The sequence below is a fragment of the Stegostoma tigrinum genome, chromosome 26 (assembly GCF_030684315.1).
Source record: "Stegostoma tigrinum isolate sSteTig4 chromosome 26, sSteTig4.hap1, whole genome shotgun sequence".
In the NCBI taxonomy this organism is placed as follows: domain Eukaryota; kingdom Metazoa; phylum Chordata; class Chondrichthyes; order Orectolobiformes; family Stegostomatidae; genus Stegostoma; species Stegostoma tigrinum.
The window spans coordinates 15,010,301-15,034,523 of NC_081379.1; the positions used below are offsets into that span (position 1 = coordinate 15,010,301).

Below are 24,223 nucleotides of genomic sequence, written 5' to 3' on the forward strand. Positions count from 1 at the left end.
CAGGAGAGGGAAGAGTGGAGCTGACTGAGGAGACACAGAGAGTGGTCCCTCCGGTATGCACATAAGGGTGGAGAGGGAAAAATGTCTTTGATGTTGGGGTCGAATTGCAGATAATGGAAGTGTCAGAGAATGATGCATTGAATCCAGAAGTCGGTGGGGTGGTTCGTGAGGATGAGGGGGATTCTGTTTTGGCTGTTATTGTGGGGACAGGGTGTGAGGGATGAGTTGCGGGAAATGCGAGAGACATGGTTGAGGGCGTTCTCGACCACTGGGGTGGGAGGGCGTGAGAAATGTTGCGGTCCTTGAAAAACGAGGACATCTGAGATGTACGGGAGTGGAATGCCTCACCCTGGGAGCAGATGTGGCAGAGGGGAAGGAATTGGGAATAGGGAATGGCATTTTTGCAGAAAGGTGTGTCGGAGGAGGTATATTCTAAGTACCTGTGGGTGTTGATGGGCTTGAAACAGATATCAGTTTCCAGGTGGTTGCCAGAGATGGAAATAGAGGGGTCTAGGAAGGAGAGAGATGGTCCTGGTGAACTTAAGGCTGGAGTGGCAGTTGTTGGTGAAGTGGATGAACTGTTCGAGCTCCTCGTGGGAGCACGAGGCGGCGCCAATACAGTCAATGTAACAGAGGAAGAAGTGGGGTTTAGGGCCAATGTAGCTATGGAAGAGCAATTGTTCCACATAGCCTACAGAAAGGCAGGCATAGCTTGGGCCCATGCAAGTACCCATGACCACCCAATTTGTCCACAGGAAGTGAGAAGAATTGAAAGAGAAGTTGTTGAGAGTGAGGATAAGTTCGGCTAAGCGGATGAGGGCATCAGTGGACGAGGAACTGGTCGGATCTGAGGGACAGGAAAACGGGGAGGGCCTTTAGGCTATCTGCTTGGGGAATGCAGGTCTATAGGGGCTGGACATCCATGGTGAAGATGAGGTGTTGGGGATCGGGGAATTGGAAGTTTTGAAGGTGGTGGAGGGCAGGGGTCGTGTCACGGATGTAGGTAGGGAGTTTCTGGACCAAGGGGGGAAAAAATGAAGTTGATTCAGGTGGAGGTAAGTTCGGCAGGGCAAGAGCAGGCAAAGACAAAGACAATGGGTCAAGCAGGGCAGTCAGGTTTGTCAATTTTGGGAAGGTGATAGAAGCGGGCAGTGTGGGGTTGCAGACCCATGAAGTTGGAGGCTGTGGGTGGGAGGTCACCTGAGGTGATGAGGTTGTGGATGGTTTGGTAATCGGGGCTGGGTCATGATCAAGGGGGCAGTAGGAGGTGGTGTCAGATTTGACGCCTGTCCTCAGCAAAGTAGACGTCAGAGCATCATACTACAACTGCGCCTCCCTTGTCCGCATGTTTTATGGTGAGGTTGGGATTGGAGCGGGGGGAACTGGACTGCACATTCTGCAGGGGAGAGGCTGGAGTGGGTGTAGAGGTTGATGCGATTGATGTCACAACAGCAGTTGGAGATGAAGAGGTAGAGGGACGGTAGGAGGCCTTGCGGTGGCTGTCCAGGAGGAGGCGGTGTGTTGGAGGTGGGATAAGGGGTCAGTAGGGGGAGGATTAGGCTCACGATTAAAGAGGTAAGTGCTGAGGTTGAAGGAAAACTGTTCAACACCCAAGCACGAGTGGTATTCGTTGATGTGTGGTTGGAGGGGGACAAAGAGGAGCCCTTTACTGAAGATTGACGGTTCATCGTCAGTAAGGGGGAGGTCTTTGCAGGGGGGGGGGGGGTGTTGGTGGTGGGGGGGAACCTCAGTAGGGCTGGGTGCTCTTGTCTCCTCTGGAGCTTCTGGCTGTGGAGGCGATGGGCGGAGCAATGTCAGTGTTGGGCGGAGCAATGTCAGTGTTGGGCGGAGCAATGTCAGTGTTGGGCGGAGCAATGTCAGTGTTGGGCGGAGCAATGTCAGTGTTGGGCGGAGCAATGTCAGTGTTGGGCGGAGCGGGGTAGCCGGCGACAGCAGCCATGTCAGCAGGTGCATCATCAGTGTCTGTGGTGTTGGCCTTGGAAATGGAGGCAATGGCATCAGCAGCAGTGTTGATGGCGTTCGCTGTCCTGGAAGTGGTGTACCTGGCGGCAGCAGATGAGATGTCATCCGTGGATGCTCTGAAAGTGGCCACATGGCCAATGGCACCGGGCACATCGTGGGGACGGTCCTGGGTCAGGTTGGGGATTGATGGAGGGGGGGTTGCACGGTGTAGGAAGCAGGCACCAGTAAGTTTACTGTACTTAACGGTTTTTAGTGTCCAATGAAGCTGAGTAGAATTGAGTGTTCAGGTTGTGGATCCTACGAAGAATAAAAAAAAACAGGAGAGGTCCTTGGCAGGTCTGGGAGAGGAAGGGTCTGAACTGGGGTTAGCTTGTTTGTAGTGCCAGGAGATGCCGGCGCATTGCTGCAAATGTGTGTTTGAGGAGTCGCACAGAGAAATGTTTTTGAAGGATCTCAATGTTCTGAATGTAGACATTGTCATGGCTGGGGAAAAATTGGGAAGGCCTAAATGTGGACTGTAGTCCATTGGGGATGATCCAGTTCCACAGGCAGGTATTAAGAAAGGTAACACGGCTGTAGTACCTGGGTTGCTCCAGGACATGGTCAAACAGTTTCGAGGCCAAAGAGATTACGGGCGAGTTGCAGTGAGGAAAGAGATCCACTGAAGTTTTTCCAGAGAGAGAAGGGTAACTTTTTCAAGGTAGGCATCCGTAGAAAAGGCTTCGCAGTGGGGTTAAAATTATTCCAGAGATCTGCAGTTCCTACTAGCACTGAATGATTGTTGTAATTATTAATGAAAGAAGTTCTGAGCTACCGGTTACTTTCATGTGTCAGAGTTATTCTGTTAGAGCCACTCTAAGAACAGCAAACGAACCTGTGCTTTACAGCACTGGTGTAATTTGATGTAGGGAAGGATGGAATCATGAAACAGCCAAGTGATAGAGCCAAGATTGATTGACACATCCAGGATTAGGTATAACATCTCTTCATAACAAGGAGCAATATTTTGCAAAGCAGTGTGCAGCTAGTGGCCTATATTAGGTGTCAGATAACCAGAAGGAAAATTTGGAGATGCTTAAACCAGATGACAATATAGTACATGTGCCTTCATTGCCACCATAAAAGATATCTGTCCTCATGTGTAAGCCAGCACCAATACACCACTGTCGAAAAGATAATCTAGTTTGCTATTCTTAGAATGGGTCTAACAGAGCAACTGTAGCTCCTGAAAATAGCTGGTAATTTAGAACTTCTTTCATTATTAATTACAGCAATCATTCAGTGCTTCATTTAAACTGGAAATTTGATGACACTAGCAATATGGCCAGTTCTGAAGAAAGATCCTTGACCTAAAATATTAATGCTGTTTCTCCTTGTCACAAGGTGAATATTGCCAGCATTTTCTCCTTTGTTGTTGCTATACGATTGCATGCACAGGTCCTGGACCACTTGCTCTCCACTCTGATCAGAATCGTGTTTTCGTTAAATACCAAACCCTGTAACAACTGCCAAGCTTCAAGTGAAATCTTGGCCCCTCACCATGATTCTAGAATTCCATCCTTTATCCCACTTGGCCTTGATTCTTGGACCACCTTCCTTCATTCACCAGCCTCCAAGATTCCTATCGTCATCTGTAAGCTACCATGTGATTTCTGGTTTCAAACTGCAATCTTCCTGCACGTACATATTCACTGCTGCAATGGACCAGAAAACTGCTCCATTGCTTTCACCTGTTTACTGTTGAAGTTTCACCTCAGTCCTTCCTCAATAAACTGACAGTAGAGTTAAAGCATGAACTCCAACATTCAAGAGAAAATGGATAAAGGAGACAAGGATCCACTAAAAAAAAAAGTCTGGTGTGAAAACTAGGTTGGTTTGAACTTTGGGTCTGAGTATGGAGCATCAACTCTCTACCGTGCAGACAGAGGCCATGTGGCCCATTGACTCTGCATCAACCCTCTGAACAGCATCCCACACCCCATCTTCTTCCAGGAACCACATACTTACTATAGCTAACCTACCTAGCCTACACAGCCCTGGACACTACGGGGCAATTTAGCACGGTTAATCCACCTAATCTGCACATCTTTGGACTGCGGGAGGAAATCAGAGCACCTAAAGAAAACCCACACAGACAGAGAATGTGTAACCTTCACACAGACCCAAGGCTGGAATTAAACCTGGATCCCTGGTGCTGAGAGGCAGAGATCACCACTATGTCACAAGACAGATTATTAAATAAAATTTGCTACTCTACCTACAAGGAACACACAGAGCAGTCAATTAAATTGCTCGCAGACACGGGAAAGACCACATAGCAGGAGATGCTGATTCCACATGGTAATTTAGAGAACAAAGGAAATCTTGCCAATGTCTCCCAAAAGTTGAACCAAGACAAATGAATATTTCTTAGAAAGCAAAGAATTCAGGGAAATCAGGAACAGTGGAGTTACAGTTGGGGACTTACATTCACAAAAGAACAGCTACTGATGCTGGAATGTGTACCAAACACAAGACACTTGCAGTAACTGGCCAGCAATTTGAGTTGCATTATATCAAGACTTGTTAAGACTGTAGCAGTCTTTATTGTCAATTTTATTTGTCTCGCAGGTCAGAGACCACAAATGTTCTAAGTATGCTGTGATTACAAAATACACTGAACAATAAATGTGAACATCAAATCACTATTTTTAGGCCAATATTTCAGAAGGTATTTGTTCCTGCTACATGCTCTGTCTTTTTGCAAAGCATCAAATTAAAATGTTTAAAATACTTGTAGGGCTTGATTGAAATATCCAAATGCAACATTTACAACAAAAACAAAATTGATCTTGGCCAAATCTGAGATACCTGACATCACCACCATTTCTTTGTAAATCTTACAACAAGCAAACGGCTACGTTTACATGCTCAAAAAGGTACCTGTGTGCAATAAGCAGTATGATTCAAAAATGTTTTCCCTTTGAGCAACATGGGTGTGGTGATTTTAAGTTGACAAACTAAGAAAGGTCTGAGTATTTTACCTTGCTGTTTCCAACACCTCACAGCTCTTTGGAGGGATTTATCCTTGCAGTATATTGACACAATCTCAGAAACCATTCTGCTCCACCAATAACCTAAAATAGAATCACAGAATCCCTACAGTACAGATAAAGGCAATTCAGCCCATAAAATTGCACCAACCCTCCCAAAAGCATCTCAGCCTGGACCCACGCCACTACCATGTCCCCATACCTCATTTACCATGGCTAATTCACATTGCCTGAACTTCCCATGTCACTACGGGTAACTTAGCATGGTCAATCCACCTAACTGGTGGACTGGCTCTGTTGGAGTCCACTCTGATTTTTCACTACCTTTATTCTTCTATCATTCTGGTTTGGAGTTATGAATTATAAGATAAGCTGTTACCCTCAGTCCAAAAGTTGTGTTAACAGGAAAACAGACCAAACAAAACTACTGTCTATTTATGACTAAGAAGTTGAACAAACAAGCCATCAAATAACAAACTCTAAGAATTACATTCGAACAGGAAAATGTCAAATAAAGATGTACCAGAAAAACAGAAATAATCAGAAATGTTGCATACACCTGACAGGTATGCACATCAACTATTACACTACATGGAAAATAACAGCAACCTGCAAAAATTGCATGCAGAATGTCAAACTTCAGATTGGCAATTATCTTGACATTACAAAAGGAACTTCATTCTATATTCTGTACCTATCTACAAATATTCAACACTGACAAGTTTATAAAACCTGGAAACACATCCCACCAGAATTCCTCATATCAAAGGCAAACACAATGCTATAGTAATTCAAGACTGGTAATATTTCACATCATTAATTCAATGAATGCCTCACTTGCATTATACAACATTCTATTCCAACTACAATCAAAACGAACAGCACCTCACTCAGAAGAAAGCAATTTTATGGCGTCTGAAACAGTAAATCACCACCAAGAGTGTTCCCTTTTTCTATTGTTACCCACAATGATGATGCAACAAGCAGACAACGTAATCTGTCATTTTTACATTCTTTCAACCTTATTTTATTGAATTACTTTGAATGAAGTAATTATCACATTTCAATGCACAATAGTATGGGGGCAATTTGAAAACTTAAGTAACAGCTCTCATTATTCTACATAAATTTTCATTGCCGACGTGCCTTTCTTTCTCTCCTTACAGCTCAACCAGATTAATTTTTTTTGGGGGGGGGGGAGAGAAGGGGGAGAAGGAGAAGGAGAAGGAGGAGAAGGAGAAGAAGGAGAAGAAGAAGGAGGGGGGAGGGGGGAGGGGGGACATCAGGTGTACCTTTATTGTCAGTGGAACTACTGCTGCTCTCTGGTGCAGACAGCATATCCTCAAACCCCCAAGACACCATATGTTTGTTGCCAAGCAGGCAAGATGCAGAGCCTGGTCCTCCTTCCAACAGAAGTAGTCTGAGTACAAAGTAAAAGAAAAATGTTAGCTACATTCTGGTTATAACAAAAATATACAGACATTACTGTCAAAATAACATCATGCTTATGTCATTTGTTTTCATTAAACACAAAGGTTGAACACAACTTTAGGCTCAGACCAGATATAGGGTTTTACTCAAAAGTACCGAGACTGTTGTCAAAGTGGCATTGCTCTGCTGTCGGCTTTGTGAAAATAACGTTTCACTGTCTGCCCCTCAATTGTGATGCACTGAACAGCTGAAAACTGCTGTATTTGCATGGTGCACAGAAAATGAAATTAGCATAGAAAGCTAAATCAGAAAGTTTCAAATCTTCGTATTATATGAACATTAGAATAAGGATTACTTACTGCCAATCAAACTCTCAAACTGAACTACAAGTGTGGCGACTCATTCTTGCTAGTGTTAATAGTTAAGTAATGATTTTCCATGCCAAAAAAAACCCTGAAAACACGAAGTAAGCCTAACTAACAGCTGAGATAGTTCAATGCCAGATCGGGAAAGTTACAATCCATTAATATAGTTACGACCAAATTCCAGTCTTACAACAATGGCAGAAACAGGCAAGCCAAGCTAGGAGAGGTTTTGGCTAACACTAACCAAGATAGAATTAATTGTAATTTTTAATAATCAGTAAAATCCTTCTCTTCCTTCCCTGCACTTCATGCTGTAAGAGGTCAAACAAAGGAGTTCTTGAACCACTAGGTTAACACAGGAACAAATTGGAATAAAACTTCCTCCTGTGAAGAAGCACCTAGCCACCACTAAGCTTCAAAACTTTGAGCTGCTAGAAAAAGACTACAGAAAATAAGAAACTTTAAAATATTGTAAAAATGTGTATCATACCACCACTCTGAGAAAGGCTCAAGGTATCTTAAAATACCCATTTGGTTTTAAATGTTTAAAAACTGCTGAAATCATTTAAGATGATCTCAAAGTGCTGCTGTAAATTTAATTATTCAAAATTTTATTCCAAATCAGGGGAATGACAGCATAGATTCCAATATCAAAAGATGTGCATCGATAAAGAAGACAGGCCCATCAATTAAAATTACAGGTACAATTCATACTTAGCTTTCACACGGGCCAATTGCCTTAACAGCCCACAGGATCCAAGGAAATTTGGTTAATTGGATGCAGAATTGGAGGAAGCAGAGGATGGTGTTCAAGGGATGAGAGAGAGAGACTGGCAGCCTGTGCCCAGTGGATTTCTGAAGAAACCAGTGTTGAGGCCCATGCTGTTTCAGGTATATATAGATGATTCAGACTTGAATGTAAGAAGGCTGTTCAGCAAGTTTGTGGATTGTACAATGTAGGTGGTAAATACCAAGGAGGATAGTCTTAGATTTGAGGAATGCACAGATGGGCTTGTCAGATTGACTGATCAGTGTTAAATGGGATTCAATCCAGATAGTTGCGAGGTGATGAGCACGGGCAGGACAAACATGGTATAGGAATACAGGACGAACAGTAGAACCCTGGGAAGCACCAACAAACACAGCGACTTTGGTGCGCATGTGCACCAGTCCCTTAAGATATCAGAATAGGTGGGTAAAGTGGTAAAGAAAGCACATGGGATACTTGTGTTTATTCGCCCAGGCATACAGTTTAAGAGCAGGAAGTTGTGCTGGAACCGTTTCAAACATTGGTTCGGACACAACTTGTGTATTGTGGGCAGTTCTGGAATCCATGTTAATGGAGAGATGTGATTGCACTGGAGTGGCTGCAAAAGAGATTTAACAGGACCACTGGGTGGGCTGCAGTATTTTAGTTCTGAAGCAAGACGGAGTGGTTTTCATTAAAGCAGATGAGACTGAAGTGCAGACGTGACTGAAATTAATAAAATTATGAGGGACATCAATAGAGTAAACAGAAAGGAACTTTTCCTCTTGATGGTGGGATCAACACCCGGGGGCACAATTAAACGTAACGGACAGGAGACTTAGAGGGTATGTAAAGGGAGAAAAGTTTTACCTTGAGGGTGGGAGGAAATGGAGCTCACTAGTTGAAGGAGCGGTAGAGGCAGAAACTCTCATAGCACTGAAGAACTATTCAGACGCTTGCTTGCCATGCCAAGGCATACAAGGCTATGAACCAAGTCCTGGAAAATGGGATTAGAATAGTAAGGTGGTTGTCTTGACTGATGCAGATTCAATGGGTTGGAGGACCTTTTCCTGTGCTGTGGACCTCTGACTCTGACTTCCAAAAAACACTTGTGCAATACAAATGCGAGGCAAAGACAAAGACAATCTTCAGTAAGAGATACTATATAACCATTGCTATTTCATCATCACTGAATCTTCTAATATCAACATTTTGGAGGTTATCATTAACCAGAAACTGAACTAGACAAGCCATATAAACATAGTGACTACAAGAACAGGTCACAGGCAGGAAACTTAGTGAGTAACTAACCTCCTGGTACCCCAAAGCATGCCCATCATCTTTTATGGCACACATCAGATACGTGATGGAATACTCTCCGCTTGCCTGGATGAGCACAGCTCCAGTAAACACTCAAGGTGCCACCTTCAAGGAGAAAGCAGCCTGCTTGATTGTAACCATATCCACAAATATTCACTTGCTCCAGCATCAGTGCACAGTATAAGCGGTGTATGCCATCTCCTAGACACATTACAGATATTCGCCAAAGACCCTTAACTCAGCATGTTCACCAGGTGAGATAAAACTGAGATGTCAATTTGGTGAAGCTACCAAACAGCATTATTTGCAAGCCAAACAACATAAGCAGCAAATGATAGCTTATCTTTGTCTATCCCACAACCAAAAGATAAGATCTAAGCTTGGCAGTCCTGGCACATCCAGTCATGAATGGTGGTGGACAATTATTCACTTCACTGGAGAAGGCATCGCCACAAATAATCCGATCCTCGATGGAAGAGCCCAAAACATCAGCACAAAAGATCAGTCTGAAGTATTCGCAGCCCAAAGTCCCAAGTGGGTGATCCATTATGGCCTCCTCCAGTGTCCCCAGCATTAAGACACCTGTCTTCAACCAGTTTGATTTGATTGAAGGCAAATGATAGCCTAAAGGTCTAAATACAAATGTGATGATCTTGTGCCTTCAAGAGATGTGCTCTGACCTGTTTCTCTTACATAGGGGTATTGTTTCAGCCAGGTCAAAATGTCTCCTTCTGACTGGCAGTTGGTAAACTGCTTTAAGTTCTCCCTTGGTGGGGTTTTTTTTAAATAAGACAAAACAATCACAAACAATTCTGAAGGAAGGGTCCTGATCCAAAACGTCAACTTTCCTGTTTCTGACGCTGCCTGGCCTGCTGGGTTCCTTCAGCTCCACACTGTTATCAAAGAATCATGAATGGGCAGGGTCAGGTTCGTACAGATTGCAAAGGATTTTGATTTCGCTTTCAGTTAGTTGGTGGTTTTTGCTGGTTGCTGTGTCTGTCCACCCGTCTGTGTGGCTGTGTGCGTCTGTGTGTGCCTGGTCCAGAAGACTAGACTATGAATCCAGAAACTCAGCTTTGTTTTGGGGCTTCATATTCAAGTCTCGCCACAACAAATAGCAGAACTTGAATTCAATATAAAAACAATCTGGAATCAAGAACTGACTGATGACTATGAATTTATTGCCCTTTGTCAGAAAATCCCTTCTGGCTCACTTCATCCTCACCTGAACTGGCCTACATGCGACTTCTGACCCATAGTAACATGGTTGACTCTCATAGAACATAGAACATAACAGCGCTGTACAGGCCCTTCGGCCCTCGATGTTGCGCCGACCCGTGAAACCAATCTGAAATCCATCCAACCTACACTATTCCATTATCATCCATACGTTTATCTAATGACCATTTGAATGCCCTTAAAGTTGGCGAGTATACTACTGTTGCAGGCAGGGCATTCCACACCCTTACTACTCTGAGTAAAGAACCTACCTCTGACATCTGTCCTATATCTATCACCCTTTAATTTAAAGCCAGGCTCCCTCGTGCTAGCCATCACCATCCAAGGAAAAAAGCCCTCACTGTCCACTCTATCTAATCCTCTGATCATCTTGTATGTCTCTATTAAGTCGCTTCTTAACCTTCTTCTCTCTAACGAAAACAACCTCAAGTCCCTCAGCCTTTCCTTGTCAGACCTTCCCTTCATACCAGACATCCTGGTAAATCTCCTCTGCACCCTTTCCAATGCTTCCACATCCTGCCTATAATGCGGCAACCAGAACTGTACACAATACTCCAAGCGTGGCTGCACCAGAGTTTTGTACAGCTGCAATGTGACCTCATGGCTCTGAAACTCAATCCCTCTATCAATAAAACCTAACACACTGTACGCCTTCTTAATAACCCTATCAATCTGGGTGGCAACTTTCAGGGATCTACACACATGGAAACTGAGATCTATCTGCTCATCCACACTACCAAGAATGTTACCATTAGCCCAGTACTATGTATTCCTGTTACTCTTTCCAAAGCGAATCACCCCACTTTTCCACACTAAACTCCATTTTCCACCTCTCAGCCCAGTTCTGCAGCTTATCTATGCCCCTCTGTAACACGCAACATCCTTCTGCACTATCCACAACTCCACCGACTTTAGTGTCATCCGTAAATTTACTAACCCATCCTTCTGCGCCCTCATCCAAGTCATTTACAAAAATGACAAACAGCAGTGGCCCCAAAACAGATCCTTGTGGTACACCACTAGTAACTGAACTCCAGGACGAACACTTCCCATCAACCACCACCCTCTGTCTTCTTACAGCTAGCCAATTTCTGATCCAAATCACTAAAACACCTGCCCTCTGAAATAACCTAGCAAGCTACTCCTTCACAGGTAGCTAGGAGTGGGCAATAAATGCTGGCCAGCCAGTGATACTCATGAATAAAAGGAAAAACTCACTAAGTGACATAAAGAAACAGCTGGAGGCATTGGATAGTGCAAAGGCCATGGGGCCTAGCAATATTCCAGCAATAATATTGAAGACTTGTGCTCCAGAGAGTGCCGCTCTCGAGTACAGTTACAACAGTGGCATCTACCCAACAACGTGGAAAATTGCCCAGGTACATCCTGTACACAAAATGCAGGACAAATCCAACCAGGCCAAGTACCATCCCATCAGTCTAGTCTAAATCCTCAGTAAAGTGATCGAAGGCGTTATCAACAGTATTATCAAACAGCAACTACTCTGCAATAAGCTGCTCAGTGATGCCCAGGTTGGATTCCATCATGGCACTCATCTCCTGACCTCATTACAGACTAGGTTCAAACATGAACAAAACAGCTGAATTCCAGAGGTGAGGTGAGTGTCCAGCCTTTGACAAAGGCTGCATCTGACAAGAGTAAGAATCATGGAATCCCTACAGTGTGCAAACAAGCTCTTCAGCCCAACAAGTCCACACTGACACAAACAACATCCCACCCAGACCTATCTCCCTAATCCACACATCCCTGAACACTATGGGCAATTTGGCACGGGCAATCCACCTAACCTGCACATCTTTGGGCTGTGGGAGGAAACCGGGGCACCTGGAGGAAACCCACACAGACACAGGGATAACATGCAAACTCCACACAGACTGTTCCCCAAGGGTGGAATCAAACCCAGGTCCCTGGAGCTGAGGCAGCAGTGCTAACCAGTGGACCACTGTGCCCAATGAGTCTTAGCGATAACTGGAATCAGTGATATCAGGGCACAACTTCTCCTTGGGCTGGAGACACGCTCGCACAGAGAAAGACAGTGGTTGTTGTTGGACATTAGTCATCTTAGCTCCAGGACATCTCTGCAGCAGTTCCTTAAGGTAGTGTCCTTGGCCCAACCATCTACAGCTGCTCCAACAATAACCTTCCCCACACAAAGTCAGAAATGGGGATGTGCACTGAGTATAGCACAATAATAAGCACCACCTAATCACTCCTCAGATACTGAAACATATTGGGGTAACCAACAGCAAGTAACATTCACAAATGCCAGGAAATGGCTGTTTGAAGAAACAAACTAACCACTGCTCCATGAGACTGAATGGTGTTATCACTGAATCCCCCACTATGAACTTGGGGTTACCACTGGCCAAAAACTGAACTGGATTCACCACACGAACAGTTTTTGCATAAACAGGTCAGAGGCTAGGAATACGGTAACAAGCAAGTCATCTCATGACTCCCAAAAGCCCATCCACTATCTACAAGGCACAAGTCAGGAGTTTGATGGAATACTCCCCACTTGCCTGAATGGGTGTAGCAAGACCTGCTTGACTGGCACCACAACCACAAGCACCCACACAGAGATGGTGGAGGGCTATCTGCCAGGCCAGAGGCCTGTGACCAGCGAAGTTCCATGGGATAAGAAGTGGATCCACTTCTGTACGTCATTTCAATAAATGATTCAGATGAGAATGTAGAAAACATGGTTAATAAGTTTGTGGATGACACCAGGATTCATGGTTTGTGGACAGTGAAGAACACTTTCTAAGATTACAAAGAGATCTTGTTCAAATGGGTCAATAGGCTGAAGCATGAGTAATGGAGTTTAACTTGGATAAATGCAAAGGTACTGTATTTTGGCAAAACAAAGACAAGGATTATACAATTAAAATTAGGGCCTTAGGGCTTCAGGTACACAATTCTTTGAGGCACGCACGACAGATGGATAGTGCAGTTAAGGCAATGTTTAGCATGCTTGCCTGCGTTACTCAGACCTTGGAGAATATGAGTTGGAATGTTTATGTCAAGGTTGTACAGGCCTCACTGAGAACTGTGTCCGGTTCAGGTCTGTGATAGGAAGGATAGCATTAAACTGGAGACGTTTAAGAGATTTACCACGATGTTACCAGGAATGGATAGGTTGAGTTATAAACAGAGGAAATTGAGAGGGCCTTAGAGGTTCATATCCACTCCCTCCACTGCTGACACACAGCAGCAGCAGCAACAGCATCGAGAAGATGCACTGCAGAAACTCAAAGATCCTGAGACAGCACCTTCCAAATGCACAACCACTTCCATCTTCATGGACAAGGCAGCAGATACATGGGAACACTACCACCTCCAAGTTCCTCACCTTGCTTAAAGCAAGGAGGCCAAATCACTACATATTACTCCAGAATGTAGTCCCGCCAGAACACTAACAGCAGCACATCATCCTCACTTTTACATTTAATTCCCTTGAAATAAGTAATTCATTTGGCTTCCCAATCACTTACTGTACCTGTGCATCAAATTTTTGGGATTCAAATGGAAAGGCTGGATAGTCTGGGACTTTTTCCCTCCCTGGGGTGTCGGAGGTTGAGAGGTGACATTGTAGAGCTTTATAAAATTATGAGTGCACAAATACAGGTGAATAGCCAAGGTCTTTTCTGCAGGGCAGTGGAGTCCAAAAGTAGAGAGCATAGGTTTTAGGAGACTTGGCAAAGATTTAAAAAGACCCGAGGGGTCAAGTTTCCACAGACAGGGTGGTGTGTATTTGTAACAAGCTGTCAGAGGAAATGGGAGAGGTAGGTACAATTACACATTTAAAAGACATTTGGACAAGTACGTACAGGAAAATTTAGAGGGATATGGGCCAAGCGCAGGCAAACGGGACTAGTTCAGGTTAGAGTTGGGCCGAAGGACCTATTTCCGCATTGTTTGACTCTGTACCAGGACAGAAGGACTGTTCAGAGTTTTTCCAATTCTCTAGTCAAAATTAATAAGTTCATATTTTCCTTTATACTCTGTTTGCTAAATCAAGTAATACACATTTCCCTTTGCAGACCCTTACGGACTCTTCACGATTTGTATTACTTAATTTGTGCCATCAGCAAATTTAGCAACCATCAATTAAAGTGCAAGGAGGGGACAGGGACAGAGACACAGAAAAACAGCAGGGGCGTGGGGAGTAGCATGAGGCAGGATGGTGGGCCTGGAGCATGAGTATTTGGGGGGTGGGGGGGGGGGGTGGGAAGCACTGTCAATTCAGTTTATAAGACACAATTTACCTTCAATAAATCCGTATGACGACAACTTATACATCTATCTTTCCCCCAGTAACAATTTTACCCCTAAAAATGTTCATCCATCAACTTTAAAGTTAACAGGTCTGAATTACCAAAAATATCCCTTTTCTATTTTGAGTTGGGGAACCATCATTCGTTAAACCATTTTCACTCTGATGTTCAGGCATGATTGAAAAACTGGTAAAGTTTCATTATTTTGGCCCCTACTTCCCTCAAGACTGTTCCCATCTAGAAAAGGTGACTTTTCAAGTTTGAACAACACTGATATTGTACTGCCTCTTTAATTTTCTCCTACTCAACATCACTACATTCTTCTTTACCATAAGATTATGCTTCTCTTCGCAAGAGAATGCTCCCAAATTACATCAGCCACATCCTGTGCCTCACACGAACATTTTGTTCTAGAATTTGCTCTGACATCCTTTCTGACTATCCTTTTACTGTTTCCAGGTGTGTTTACTTATACACCATACACTAACCTATCCTTGCATGCTCTATTTACCTAATTTGTTATTTCTCAGTTGTCCTCTGTATCTAGCTCGATTCTCTAAAATATTATGAATGCAATATGTCGAGTCTTCATTTCCTGTTTCATTTTAATTTCTGTATCTTTCATAGTTTTAGTTTTGAATGCTTTTCTCCTCCTATCAATACCGTGTGACTTGCTGAGTGTTAAAGCATTGCAGAACATTCTACGTACCTGAAACATGCAGCCCTGGAATCACAACATTATCTAAATTCTTGTATATAAATTTTTGTATTATATCTGGAAGTGTAATACAGACCCCAGAATTGATTAACAAGTGTATATCATGTTGGCAGATACTTGTTTTTCTTTTCCATTGCTATTACAGGTCGCAATTGGCTTTTATATAAGAAATCAGTAACATGAAATCTAGAATTTATTGCTCTGCATTACATTTTCAGCACTTTGCAGTTTCAAATTAATATACCTGCTGATACAAACGTTGCCAGAGGACATAAGAATAAGTACATTTTGACAAAATAAAGTTGGAGAGATTGTCATCAGATCAGTTACTCTCACTCTTGACTGTAACCAAATGTTTAGGGAGGAAGAACTATCTAGGTATACTAAATGATAGAATGGCTGAAGAAAATAGGAAAGATAGGTCAAGTGCAGCAGTGATGAGGTAACAAATTAGTCTCACATAAAAAAGGTTCTGCATTACATGTCGCATAGTAAATAAAAGCAAAAACTGGCAGTAGAATTACTGCCGTCAAGACACGGTAATAATAACAACAATAACAAACTACATATCGTTCACATGAAGCAGTGAAGATCACAAACAGAGAATGGCCATATGAAGCTTTCAAAGGTCTATGGATGTCTTAAAAGGGGAGAAATTAGTGAATTTTCTAAAGCATGAAGTACTATTTTCCAATTTTCCTATAGCTATCAAGGACAAGTGCACATAGGTTACAAAGAATCACACTTAAGAGATAACGGATCTCAGGCACAACAGCAATTTTAACTTCACCTTTAGAAATAGTGCCAGTATCCTTCGGTTGGTGAATGGGACACAGGAGTGACAAGATTCACTCGCCTAACCACAATCTCAAGTACGTCTGCTACAAAATATGCCCCTCAATGTCGGGACAAGACAGGGCAGATTACGGTTCAGTTGTGATGTCTGCCTAGCTGGTATCAAGTATATGAAGAAGCTAAGCCTGAACAAGAACCCAGAGGATTGTTGATACCATGGTTCAACTGAAGTCACAGGAGTAGGGAGAAAACAGGGCAGACCATGGTGAGCAGAGCATTAAGTTGAGATTGCATTAGATAGATACATTTTACGTCAGTGCCTTTTAAAATCAAATGAAAGTTCACATTTAAGTCACATATAATACGTCAAAAACTGCTTAGAATAAAATTGGTGTTCATTAATTACAACTTAATATGCTCTTTCCAACAAAATCAATGCTTACCGATGCAGAACGTCTGTAACGGGTAAAAATCCCAGGTCCATCTGTTTCTGTAATAGGTGCACTGTATGAATGAGGGTTTTCAGAGAGCCTCTGCAAAGAAAGCACATTGTAATCACTAATCTTAAATACAAACTGAATAGTCACATCAACAACTGAACAAGTAAGATTTCTTTGCTGAATTATAGATTAATAATGCTTTGAAGACACACATATCCCAGCTATCATTTTAAATAATAGTCAATAGTAATAGGCTAATAATTTTAAGTGAATCAGCCAGAATATAGACATGAGCAGCAATTTATACAATAACTTCAATGAATCAATCTCAAAGCAGATAACCATATATCCATTCACTAAATTTACAATGAACAAATCATAATGACCTAAAACTTATAGGCATAGTTCCCAATAAAAAAGGGCACCACAGAGCAAGATATAGCATCCTCTCTGTTAACGTAGACCTTGGTCAAATTAGAAAATGACAACTGTTATTATTGTAAGTTACATGCATACAAATTTTCACCTAGAATATACATGTCTACTGATAAAATGGAAACCAACCACCTAAGAAACAAGGCCAATGAAATTATGAAAGCAGAGTTGGCTAAAGTGAATCAGCAAATTGGGTTAAGAGATAAGTCAGAGACGTCATGACAAGTATTTAAGGGTTTACTTCAGAATACAAAGTACATTCTGAAGGGCAAGAAACATTGCAATTATGAAACTACCATTCACAGTTAACTAGAAACATTAAAGACAGTGTCCCAATTGAAGAAAAGCATATAATTGTATAATGGCAGGTGATGAGTCAGAAGATTGGACAGAATATGAAAAGCACCAAAAATTAACGAGGGGAGAAATTAGACTACAAGAGAATGCAACAGGAAAGAAACAAGTAACAGTGTCTGTTATAAATAATTGCAACAGCAAAGATAAAGTGAGCATCAGACTTAAAAGGAAGTGAAACCAGAAAATTAATAAACGAGATGATAAATTAACAAAACATGTAATCAATATTGATAGAACATAGAACAGTACAGCACACTACAGGCCCTTCAAAGAACTCAAATCAGACAAGTGCTACTGACGAAATTGTTGAAACTGCAAAATGGCAAGTGCCACGTCTCATGGATTCCATACTGCAGTCATAAAAGTAGTAGCTAGTGAAGTAGTTAATGCATTGATTTTAATTTTCCAAAACTCCCTTGAGCACAGTCCAATTAAAGTGAAAGGAGGAAGATGATAACTGCTTTGCTCAAAACAGGAGAAACACAAAACCAAAACTACAGGCCAGTTAGCTTAAAATTTGAGAGACAGTAATGTTAGAACGTGATCAGGCAGAGTAAACATAGTTTGTGAAACGGAAATGGTGTTTGACCAATACATGGGCGCTCTGAGACAGTAACACAAACTGGATAACAGGAACCAATAGTAGTACAAAAAGGTATTTGATGAAGTGCTACATCACAAATTATTGTAAAAACAAAAGCTCATGGTGTAGGGGTGACAATACTGGCAAGATTGACTGGCTTACAGAAAGCTGACAGTAGGCATAAATGGGTCTTTTTCAGGTTGGCACAATGTAACAAGTAGCGTGCCATAGCATTCAGTACTGGGGCCTCACTGTTTATAATTTCTAAAAATGATTTATGGAAAAGTCTGATTTTGTCAAATTTATCAGTGCACAAAGATAGGCAAGAAACTAAGTTGTGAGGAATCACCCATTTAACTGAGATGAGGTGAATTTTAAGCTCTTCAGTGCTTTGAGTCTTTGGAACACTAAAAAGTTGGTGAAGTTGAGCCCTTAAATTCTTTTAGGGAAGACAGAGATACACTGCTGTTAAGCATGAACGAAATGCTATCAAGGGCAAGCAGAAATGCAGATTTGAGGTTACCATCAAGTCAACTGTGATCTTATTTAAATTGTAGAGTAGACTCAAAGGGTTGAATAGCCTGCACATGCTCTTTGTTTGCATGATTGCAACTTCCTCAGTAACTCACTGCAAGGAGACATCAGTTTGAGGCACACAAATGAAACATTCTAGACTTACTGACAGGAAAAGGGTGACGTTGTATTCCTTAGTCAGTCAGTCAGTCAATCTAGTTGCTCATCTTTTCTTTATTTGCAAAATGTGAAGGTCAAATTAGAAAAAAGGTCAGCATTCTTTCCCCCATGCGTAATTAAGCTTGACCAAGTGTTTGAGAGCCACCTTTTTGAATCTGTCTCAGCATTGTAGTGTGCCTTCACCAATACTGCTGTCTGATATAGAATTCCACAGTTTTGACTCAGTGACACTAAAGGAAAGGCATATTTTCAAATCAAGAGTTGAAGGCTTGAAGTTAGTATTCTCATGTGCCCAGCAAAACATCTTAATGCTTTAGAAGCTAATTTACAATAGAAATAAAAAGGACATTTCATTTCAAATTCTCTTCCAGAAATTAGACAAAAATCAAACCATCAAATATGAAGCCTGTTATACAATCACATTGAACAGCTTTTTAACTTCTTTAAGTATAAAGGATTGATCTTGATCTGGAGTTCAAAGTTCTCTTGGAAACTACAAGTTACATATAATTGAAATTCCTCCCTGCATTAATTTTAATGGTTACTTATCTATATATGCATGCTAACAAATCAAATTGCCAAATAGCCATAAAATACACCGAATGTGCTTAATTTACAGCCACCTATCAGAGAGCTAGGGCAATTATGCATTTAAGATGTGATTAAGATTTTTATCACTTCTCTCAGGATGAATCCAGAGAAATAACTAATTTAAAGCAGAAATAGAATCTTTGTGTCTTGCAACATAGCATGTGGCCATTTGACCTATCTTGCCTGTACAGCCTCTCTAAATTAGCTATTCAATTTACTTCCACATTCCATATTTTCCTCCTAACCCGGCAAATTCATCCTCTGCATGTGCATGCCTTTCAAAGACTCCTATGGATTCTGATGTCACCACTCTGAGGCACTATAGTGCATTTCAGGTCTCAACAGCCCTCCACATGAAACAAAAACCTCTAGTTTCCTTGTTAGTTCAGTTTTATTTAAACAATTATTTTAAATCTACACCCTCTGATTACCAACTACCTATATGAGAAAATGTTTTCTTCCTAGTTGCTACATCCCATAATTTTAAATACAATTTTTTTTGTTTTAAGGAGCCCCAATGTCTTGTATTCCTTCACAGAGCTGAAGCCCTCACTCCTGATAAATGGATACATAACAGTTTTGACATCCTGCCTAAAGAGCAGCATTTAAAACTGCACACGTTATTCAAGCCAAAGCCCAACCAGTAATTTTTTTCTTCTTATTGATTCGTGGAACATGGGAATCACTGATTGGTCAGCATTTCTTGCCCATCCCTGGTCACACTTGAGAAGGTGGTAGTGGGCTGACTTCTTGAACCGCTACAATCCAAGTGCTGTAGGTTGCCCTTAGGGAGGGAATTCCTGATTGTGACCTAGTGACAGTGAAGGAATGGCAGTAGATTTCCAAATCAAGATGGGTTGCTTGAGAGGAACGTGCAGGTGGCAGTATTCCCATGCATTTGCTATCCTTGCCTTCTAGATGGAAATGGTTGTGGACTCGCAAGATATTGTCCAAGTAACCTTGAGGAATTTTTCTGCAGTACATCTTGTAGATGGTATATACTACTGCCGAGTGTCAGGGGGATATTTACAAAAATGTGATTCTGAAGGTAGACAATAATTTTATCCATAACCTCAGAACTATTCATCAAATGGAGGTACTCTACCTAATCTATGAATTTATGAGAAAATGCCAAGCACATTTCCCACTGGGGTCTATCAGCTAAGGAACTGGAAAATTGCACTTTTGCCCCCTCTTTTGCTTTCAATTAAACAGGGAAGAAGAAATACAACTCATTTTCACTTTCAAATTGTGAACATTTATACAAGACTACTTTTAGCCACAGCTCACAGACAACATGGGGCTTTACATTGATCAACGTTTACTCTGAACATAACTGCCAGTTTGAGGCCAGCATATTAGGAAGTTTCTCAAGCTAGTTATGAGAACACTAGAAGGTACTGTGCACATCATCACTTCAAGCTGAACAAACATTTATTTTGAACCAATATAAAGAGCTGCCTGGAATACTGTTTGATGAGTCATAGCTGAAATGACTTTCTGGAGGTTTCACCTTGCACTCATCAGGATACTCTGCAAGAGTACCAACTCAAAAGGAAAACCAAGGTCTATACTACACAAGGACAGCACTAATCATCCAGGAACTGAACTCCTATTGGTAGAGGTATTTGTAACTGTTTAATTTCTAGCTTTTGAACTCAATACTCTCGTTTCAAAGCAAAGAAATTCACAACGCTTTCTTGTCTACCTTCAATGTGTCTTGCTACTTTCCAAGTTTTGAGCATACACCCAAGGTCCTTGCTATCTTGTAGAACTTTAAAATACCACAAATTAAATTTTACGCAATGTTGTTTCCATCAAAATCAATTATTCAATACTTAAATCAAATACCTCCCAAATATTTTTCCATGGTGACACCATTTCAAAACTTGAAAATTACTGTGATCTCTCAAAAAGAACTAGGAGACAGAGGGCGTTTTAGGGTAGGAGTACAATGCTGCCACTTGTTTTGAATGCCATTCTACAGATCTTGCATCCCCAGAATTTTAGCTTGCAATTTGGAATCTAAACCAAATGTTGGGAAGCTTTCATGTAAGCCATGTAAAACTACATTGCTGGAGGTCTACATGTTTTCAGCATAGGCCATTTAAGTTTGCCAAGTCTATTCACTATTTGCCACATTGCAAAGTATGGTACAAGCCACTCCATATATCATCGTCACAGAACTGATTTCTTTGGAAGCCTACTGCACATTTCTTTCTAGTCTAACAAAGTAACACTATTAATCCCTACCTAATCTTCCTTAGCCAATTTGGTGATCAAATTATCATTATCCCTTTAACTCTACGTGATTCTATTTTCCTAGTACATTTGTCCTGTGGTGGTTCTTCAAATTGTTTTAAAAGTTCACAAATGAAACAATTAATGATCAACACTGACCATTGGTCCAAAAAGCCTGCATCTCAGCCTCCAAACTATTTAATAACCACCCCACAATGCTCTGGGATAAACAGCTGCAAAGATTCACAACCTTCAGAAGAGCTTTCTCAGTTCTGCTTTAAATGGAAGATGATCACCTTATTTTTTTAAAAGGTATGTCCCCCCCAATTCTGGATTCTGTTAGGGACCAGGCCACATCCCCCCCCAAAGTATATTAAGGAGATAGCCTAGACCCAACTTTTGTATTGTTTTCTTCCAAGACGCATGTGTAAGGTGCTGTGTTCCAGAAATGATTCAGTTAGCCCACCACTAAGTTTTAATTAAAGTACACCTTATTCTTACAACATAGTTAAAATACAACAAGGACTGGTATAACTATTGAAATACTTACAAGATATTGGGTCATTCAACCAGCAAACATTAACGGTTTCAATATAGAGAACATCCCATAAGCATACACTTGGCAAAGGCAATTCAGGAACACAGTTATTGCTCTCTCTCCAGTCCAGCAGAAACACAGTCGCTTTTGCATTCTTTTTTAAAAACTGAAAACCTCTAAGGCTTCACTCCAGCAGCAAAGAACTCAAGCTTTCAGCTCCAGTAGCCAGCCAGCAAAACGTAGTTAACTAACTGAAAGCAAAACTGAAGTCTTCTGGGTCTGTGTCAGCCCGACGCCATCCACTCATGATTCATTTGCCTTAGTTTTTAAAAAACCCAGGGAAATTTACCAACTGCCTGTCTGAAGGAGATACCTTGGTACCAAGAGGAACAGGATTGTACTCTTATACTCTTAAATGTACATAATCACAATTTTTCTCAGCATCAACCCTGTCAAGTTTCTCAGAATCTGTTTAAACAAAATTCCTCTTCTTCTATTAAGCTCTAAGTGTGGCTTAACTTGAACCTTTGCTCTTAAAATAATCCCTTTATCCTTGAATCAACCTAGTGAGCCTTCCTTGAATTGCCTTCATTGCAATAAAACTTCTCCTTAATTAAAGAACCCAAACTTTTTCCCCACAGTATTTAGCAACACTTTCAGTCCTGTATATTTACATGTGATCATTGGAACAAAGAGTCTGATGACGACCATGAATCTGTCGCCAATTGCCAGGTAAAACCTCTCTCATTCACTAAATGTCCCTTGGAGAAGGGAAGTACCATCCTTACCAGATCTGGTCTACATTTGACTCCAGACCCATGGGAAGGTGGTCAATTTGCCCTCTGGGCAATTAGGGATGGGCAACAAATGCTAGTCAAGCCAGTGACATCCTCATCCCATGAATGAATAAAAATATTTTCCCACACTGCAAAAATTTGTCAGATGGCATTCATAGAACATAGACATAGAACACAGAACAGTACAGCACAGAACAGGCCCTTCAGCCCACGATGTTGTGCCGACCATTGATCCTCATGTATGCACCCTCAAATTTCTGTGACCATATGCATGTCCAGCAGTTTCTTAAACGACCCCAATGACCTTGCTTCCACAACTGCTGCTGGCAACGCATTCCATGCTCTCACAACTCTCTGCGTAAAGAACCCGCTTCTGACATCCCCTCTATACTTTCCTCCAACCAGCTTAAAACTATGAACCCTCGTGCTAGCCATTTCTGCCCTGGGAAATAGTCTCTAGCTATCAACTCTATCTATGCCTCTCATTATCTTGTATACCTCAACTAGGTCCCCTCTCCTCCTCCTTTTCTCCAATGAAAAGAGACTGAGCTCAGTCAACCTCTCTTCATAAGATAAGCCCTCCAGTCCAGGCAGCATCCTGGTAAACCTCCTCTGAACCCTCTCCAAAGCATCCACATCTTTCCTATTATAGGGCATCCAGAACTGGACGCAGTATTCCAAGTGCGGTCTAAACAAAGTTTTTTAGAGCTGCAACAAGATCTCACGACTCTTAAACTCAATCCCCCTGTTAATGAAAGCCAAAACACCATTGGCTTTCTTAACAACCCTGTCCACTTGGGTGGCCATTTTAAGGGATCTATGTATCTGCACACCAAGATCCCTCTGTTCCTCCACACTGCCAAGAATCCTATCCTTAATCCTGTACTCAGCTTTCAAATTCGACCTTCCAAAATGCATCACCTCGCATTTATCCAGGTTGAACTCCATCTGCCACCTCTCAGCCCATCACTTGGTTAAAGTTTCTTCAAGCTTTTGCGGTCTCTTTGCCTAACTTGCTGTCCAAATCACTGAGTCAGCAGAAAATTTGGCTATAGTGCATACCATCCTTTCAACCACGTTATTAATGTAAAAATTCAAACTGGTTGAAGCCACAGCATCGATCTCTGGTCCAACAGTTAGAGGTTGCCAACCTAAAAATAATTCAAAATATTGCAGATAAAGATTTCTTTTTCTGTTAATTCTTTTGAGAGTATCATTGTCTAGGCCAATATTTATTGCCTGACTTGATTACCCAGAGGGAAGTTAAGAGTCATTGTTGTGTGTCTGGAGTTACATATAAGCTAGGCCAGGTAAGGATGACAAATTTCACTCCAAGGGACATTAGTAAAGACAGTTTTTTAATTCAAGATTTTTCACAAATTTGAATTTCACCATCTGGAGAAGTGGGATTCCCTACATGTCCGTACAGCATTGGCTTGCAATTCTGGATTACGAGCCCAGTGAATGCAACTATGCCATCACTGCCCCATAAACCTCTTATTTGACATGATCTGGTATTTAAATCAAAACAGTCTACTTTTTAAAAAAAATCTGCCTAAAAAAAACTATAATATCAGCAAAACCTGTTTAACACAACCCAATGAGGATCAGAAGAAAAT

At 41.6% G+C, this 24,223-nt stretch overlaps 1 protein-coding gene across 5 annotated transcripts in view; it reads right to left on the bottom strand.

Annotated features, from left to right (window-relative positions):
- Window positions 1–24,223, bottom strand: part of LOC125464301 (probable E3 ubiquitin-protein ligase HECTD4) — a 284,911-nt gene that overhangs the window by 207,415 nt on the left and 53,273 nt on the right. For all 5 annotated transcript variants that reach the window (XM_059654988.1, XM_059654987.1, XM_059654990.1 and 2 more), the window contains exons 3-4: window positions 16,373–16,462; window positions 6,308–6,435 (exon numbers count right to left, since the gene is read on the bottom strand). In XM_059654988.1, the coding sequence (XP_059510971.1) occupies window positions 6,308–6,435; window positions 16,373–16,462 (218 nt within the window). The remainder of the gene's footprint in view (window positions 1–6,307; window positions 6,436–16,372; window positions 16,463–24,223) is intronic.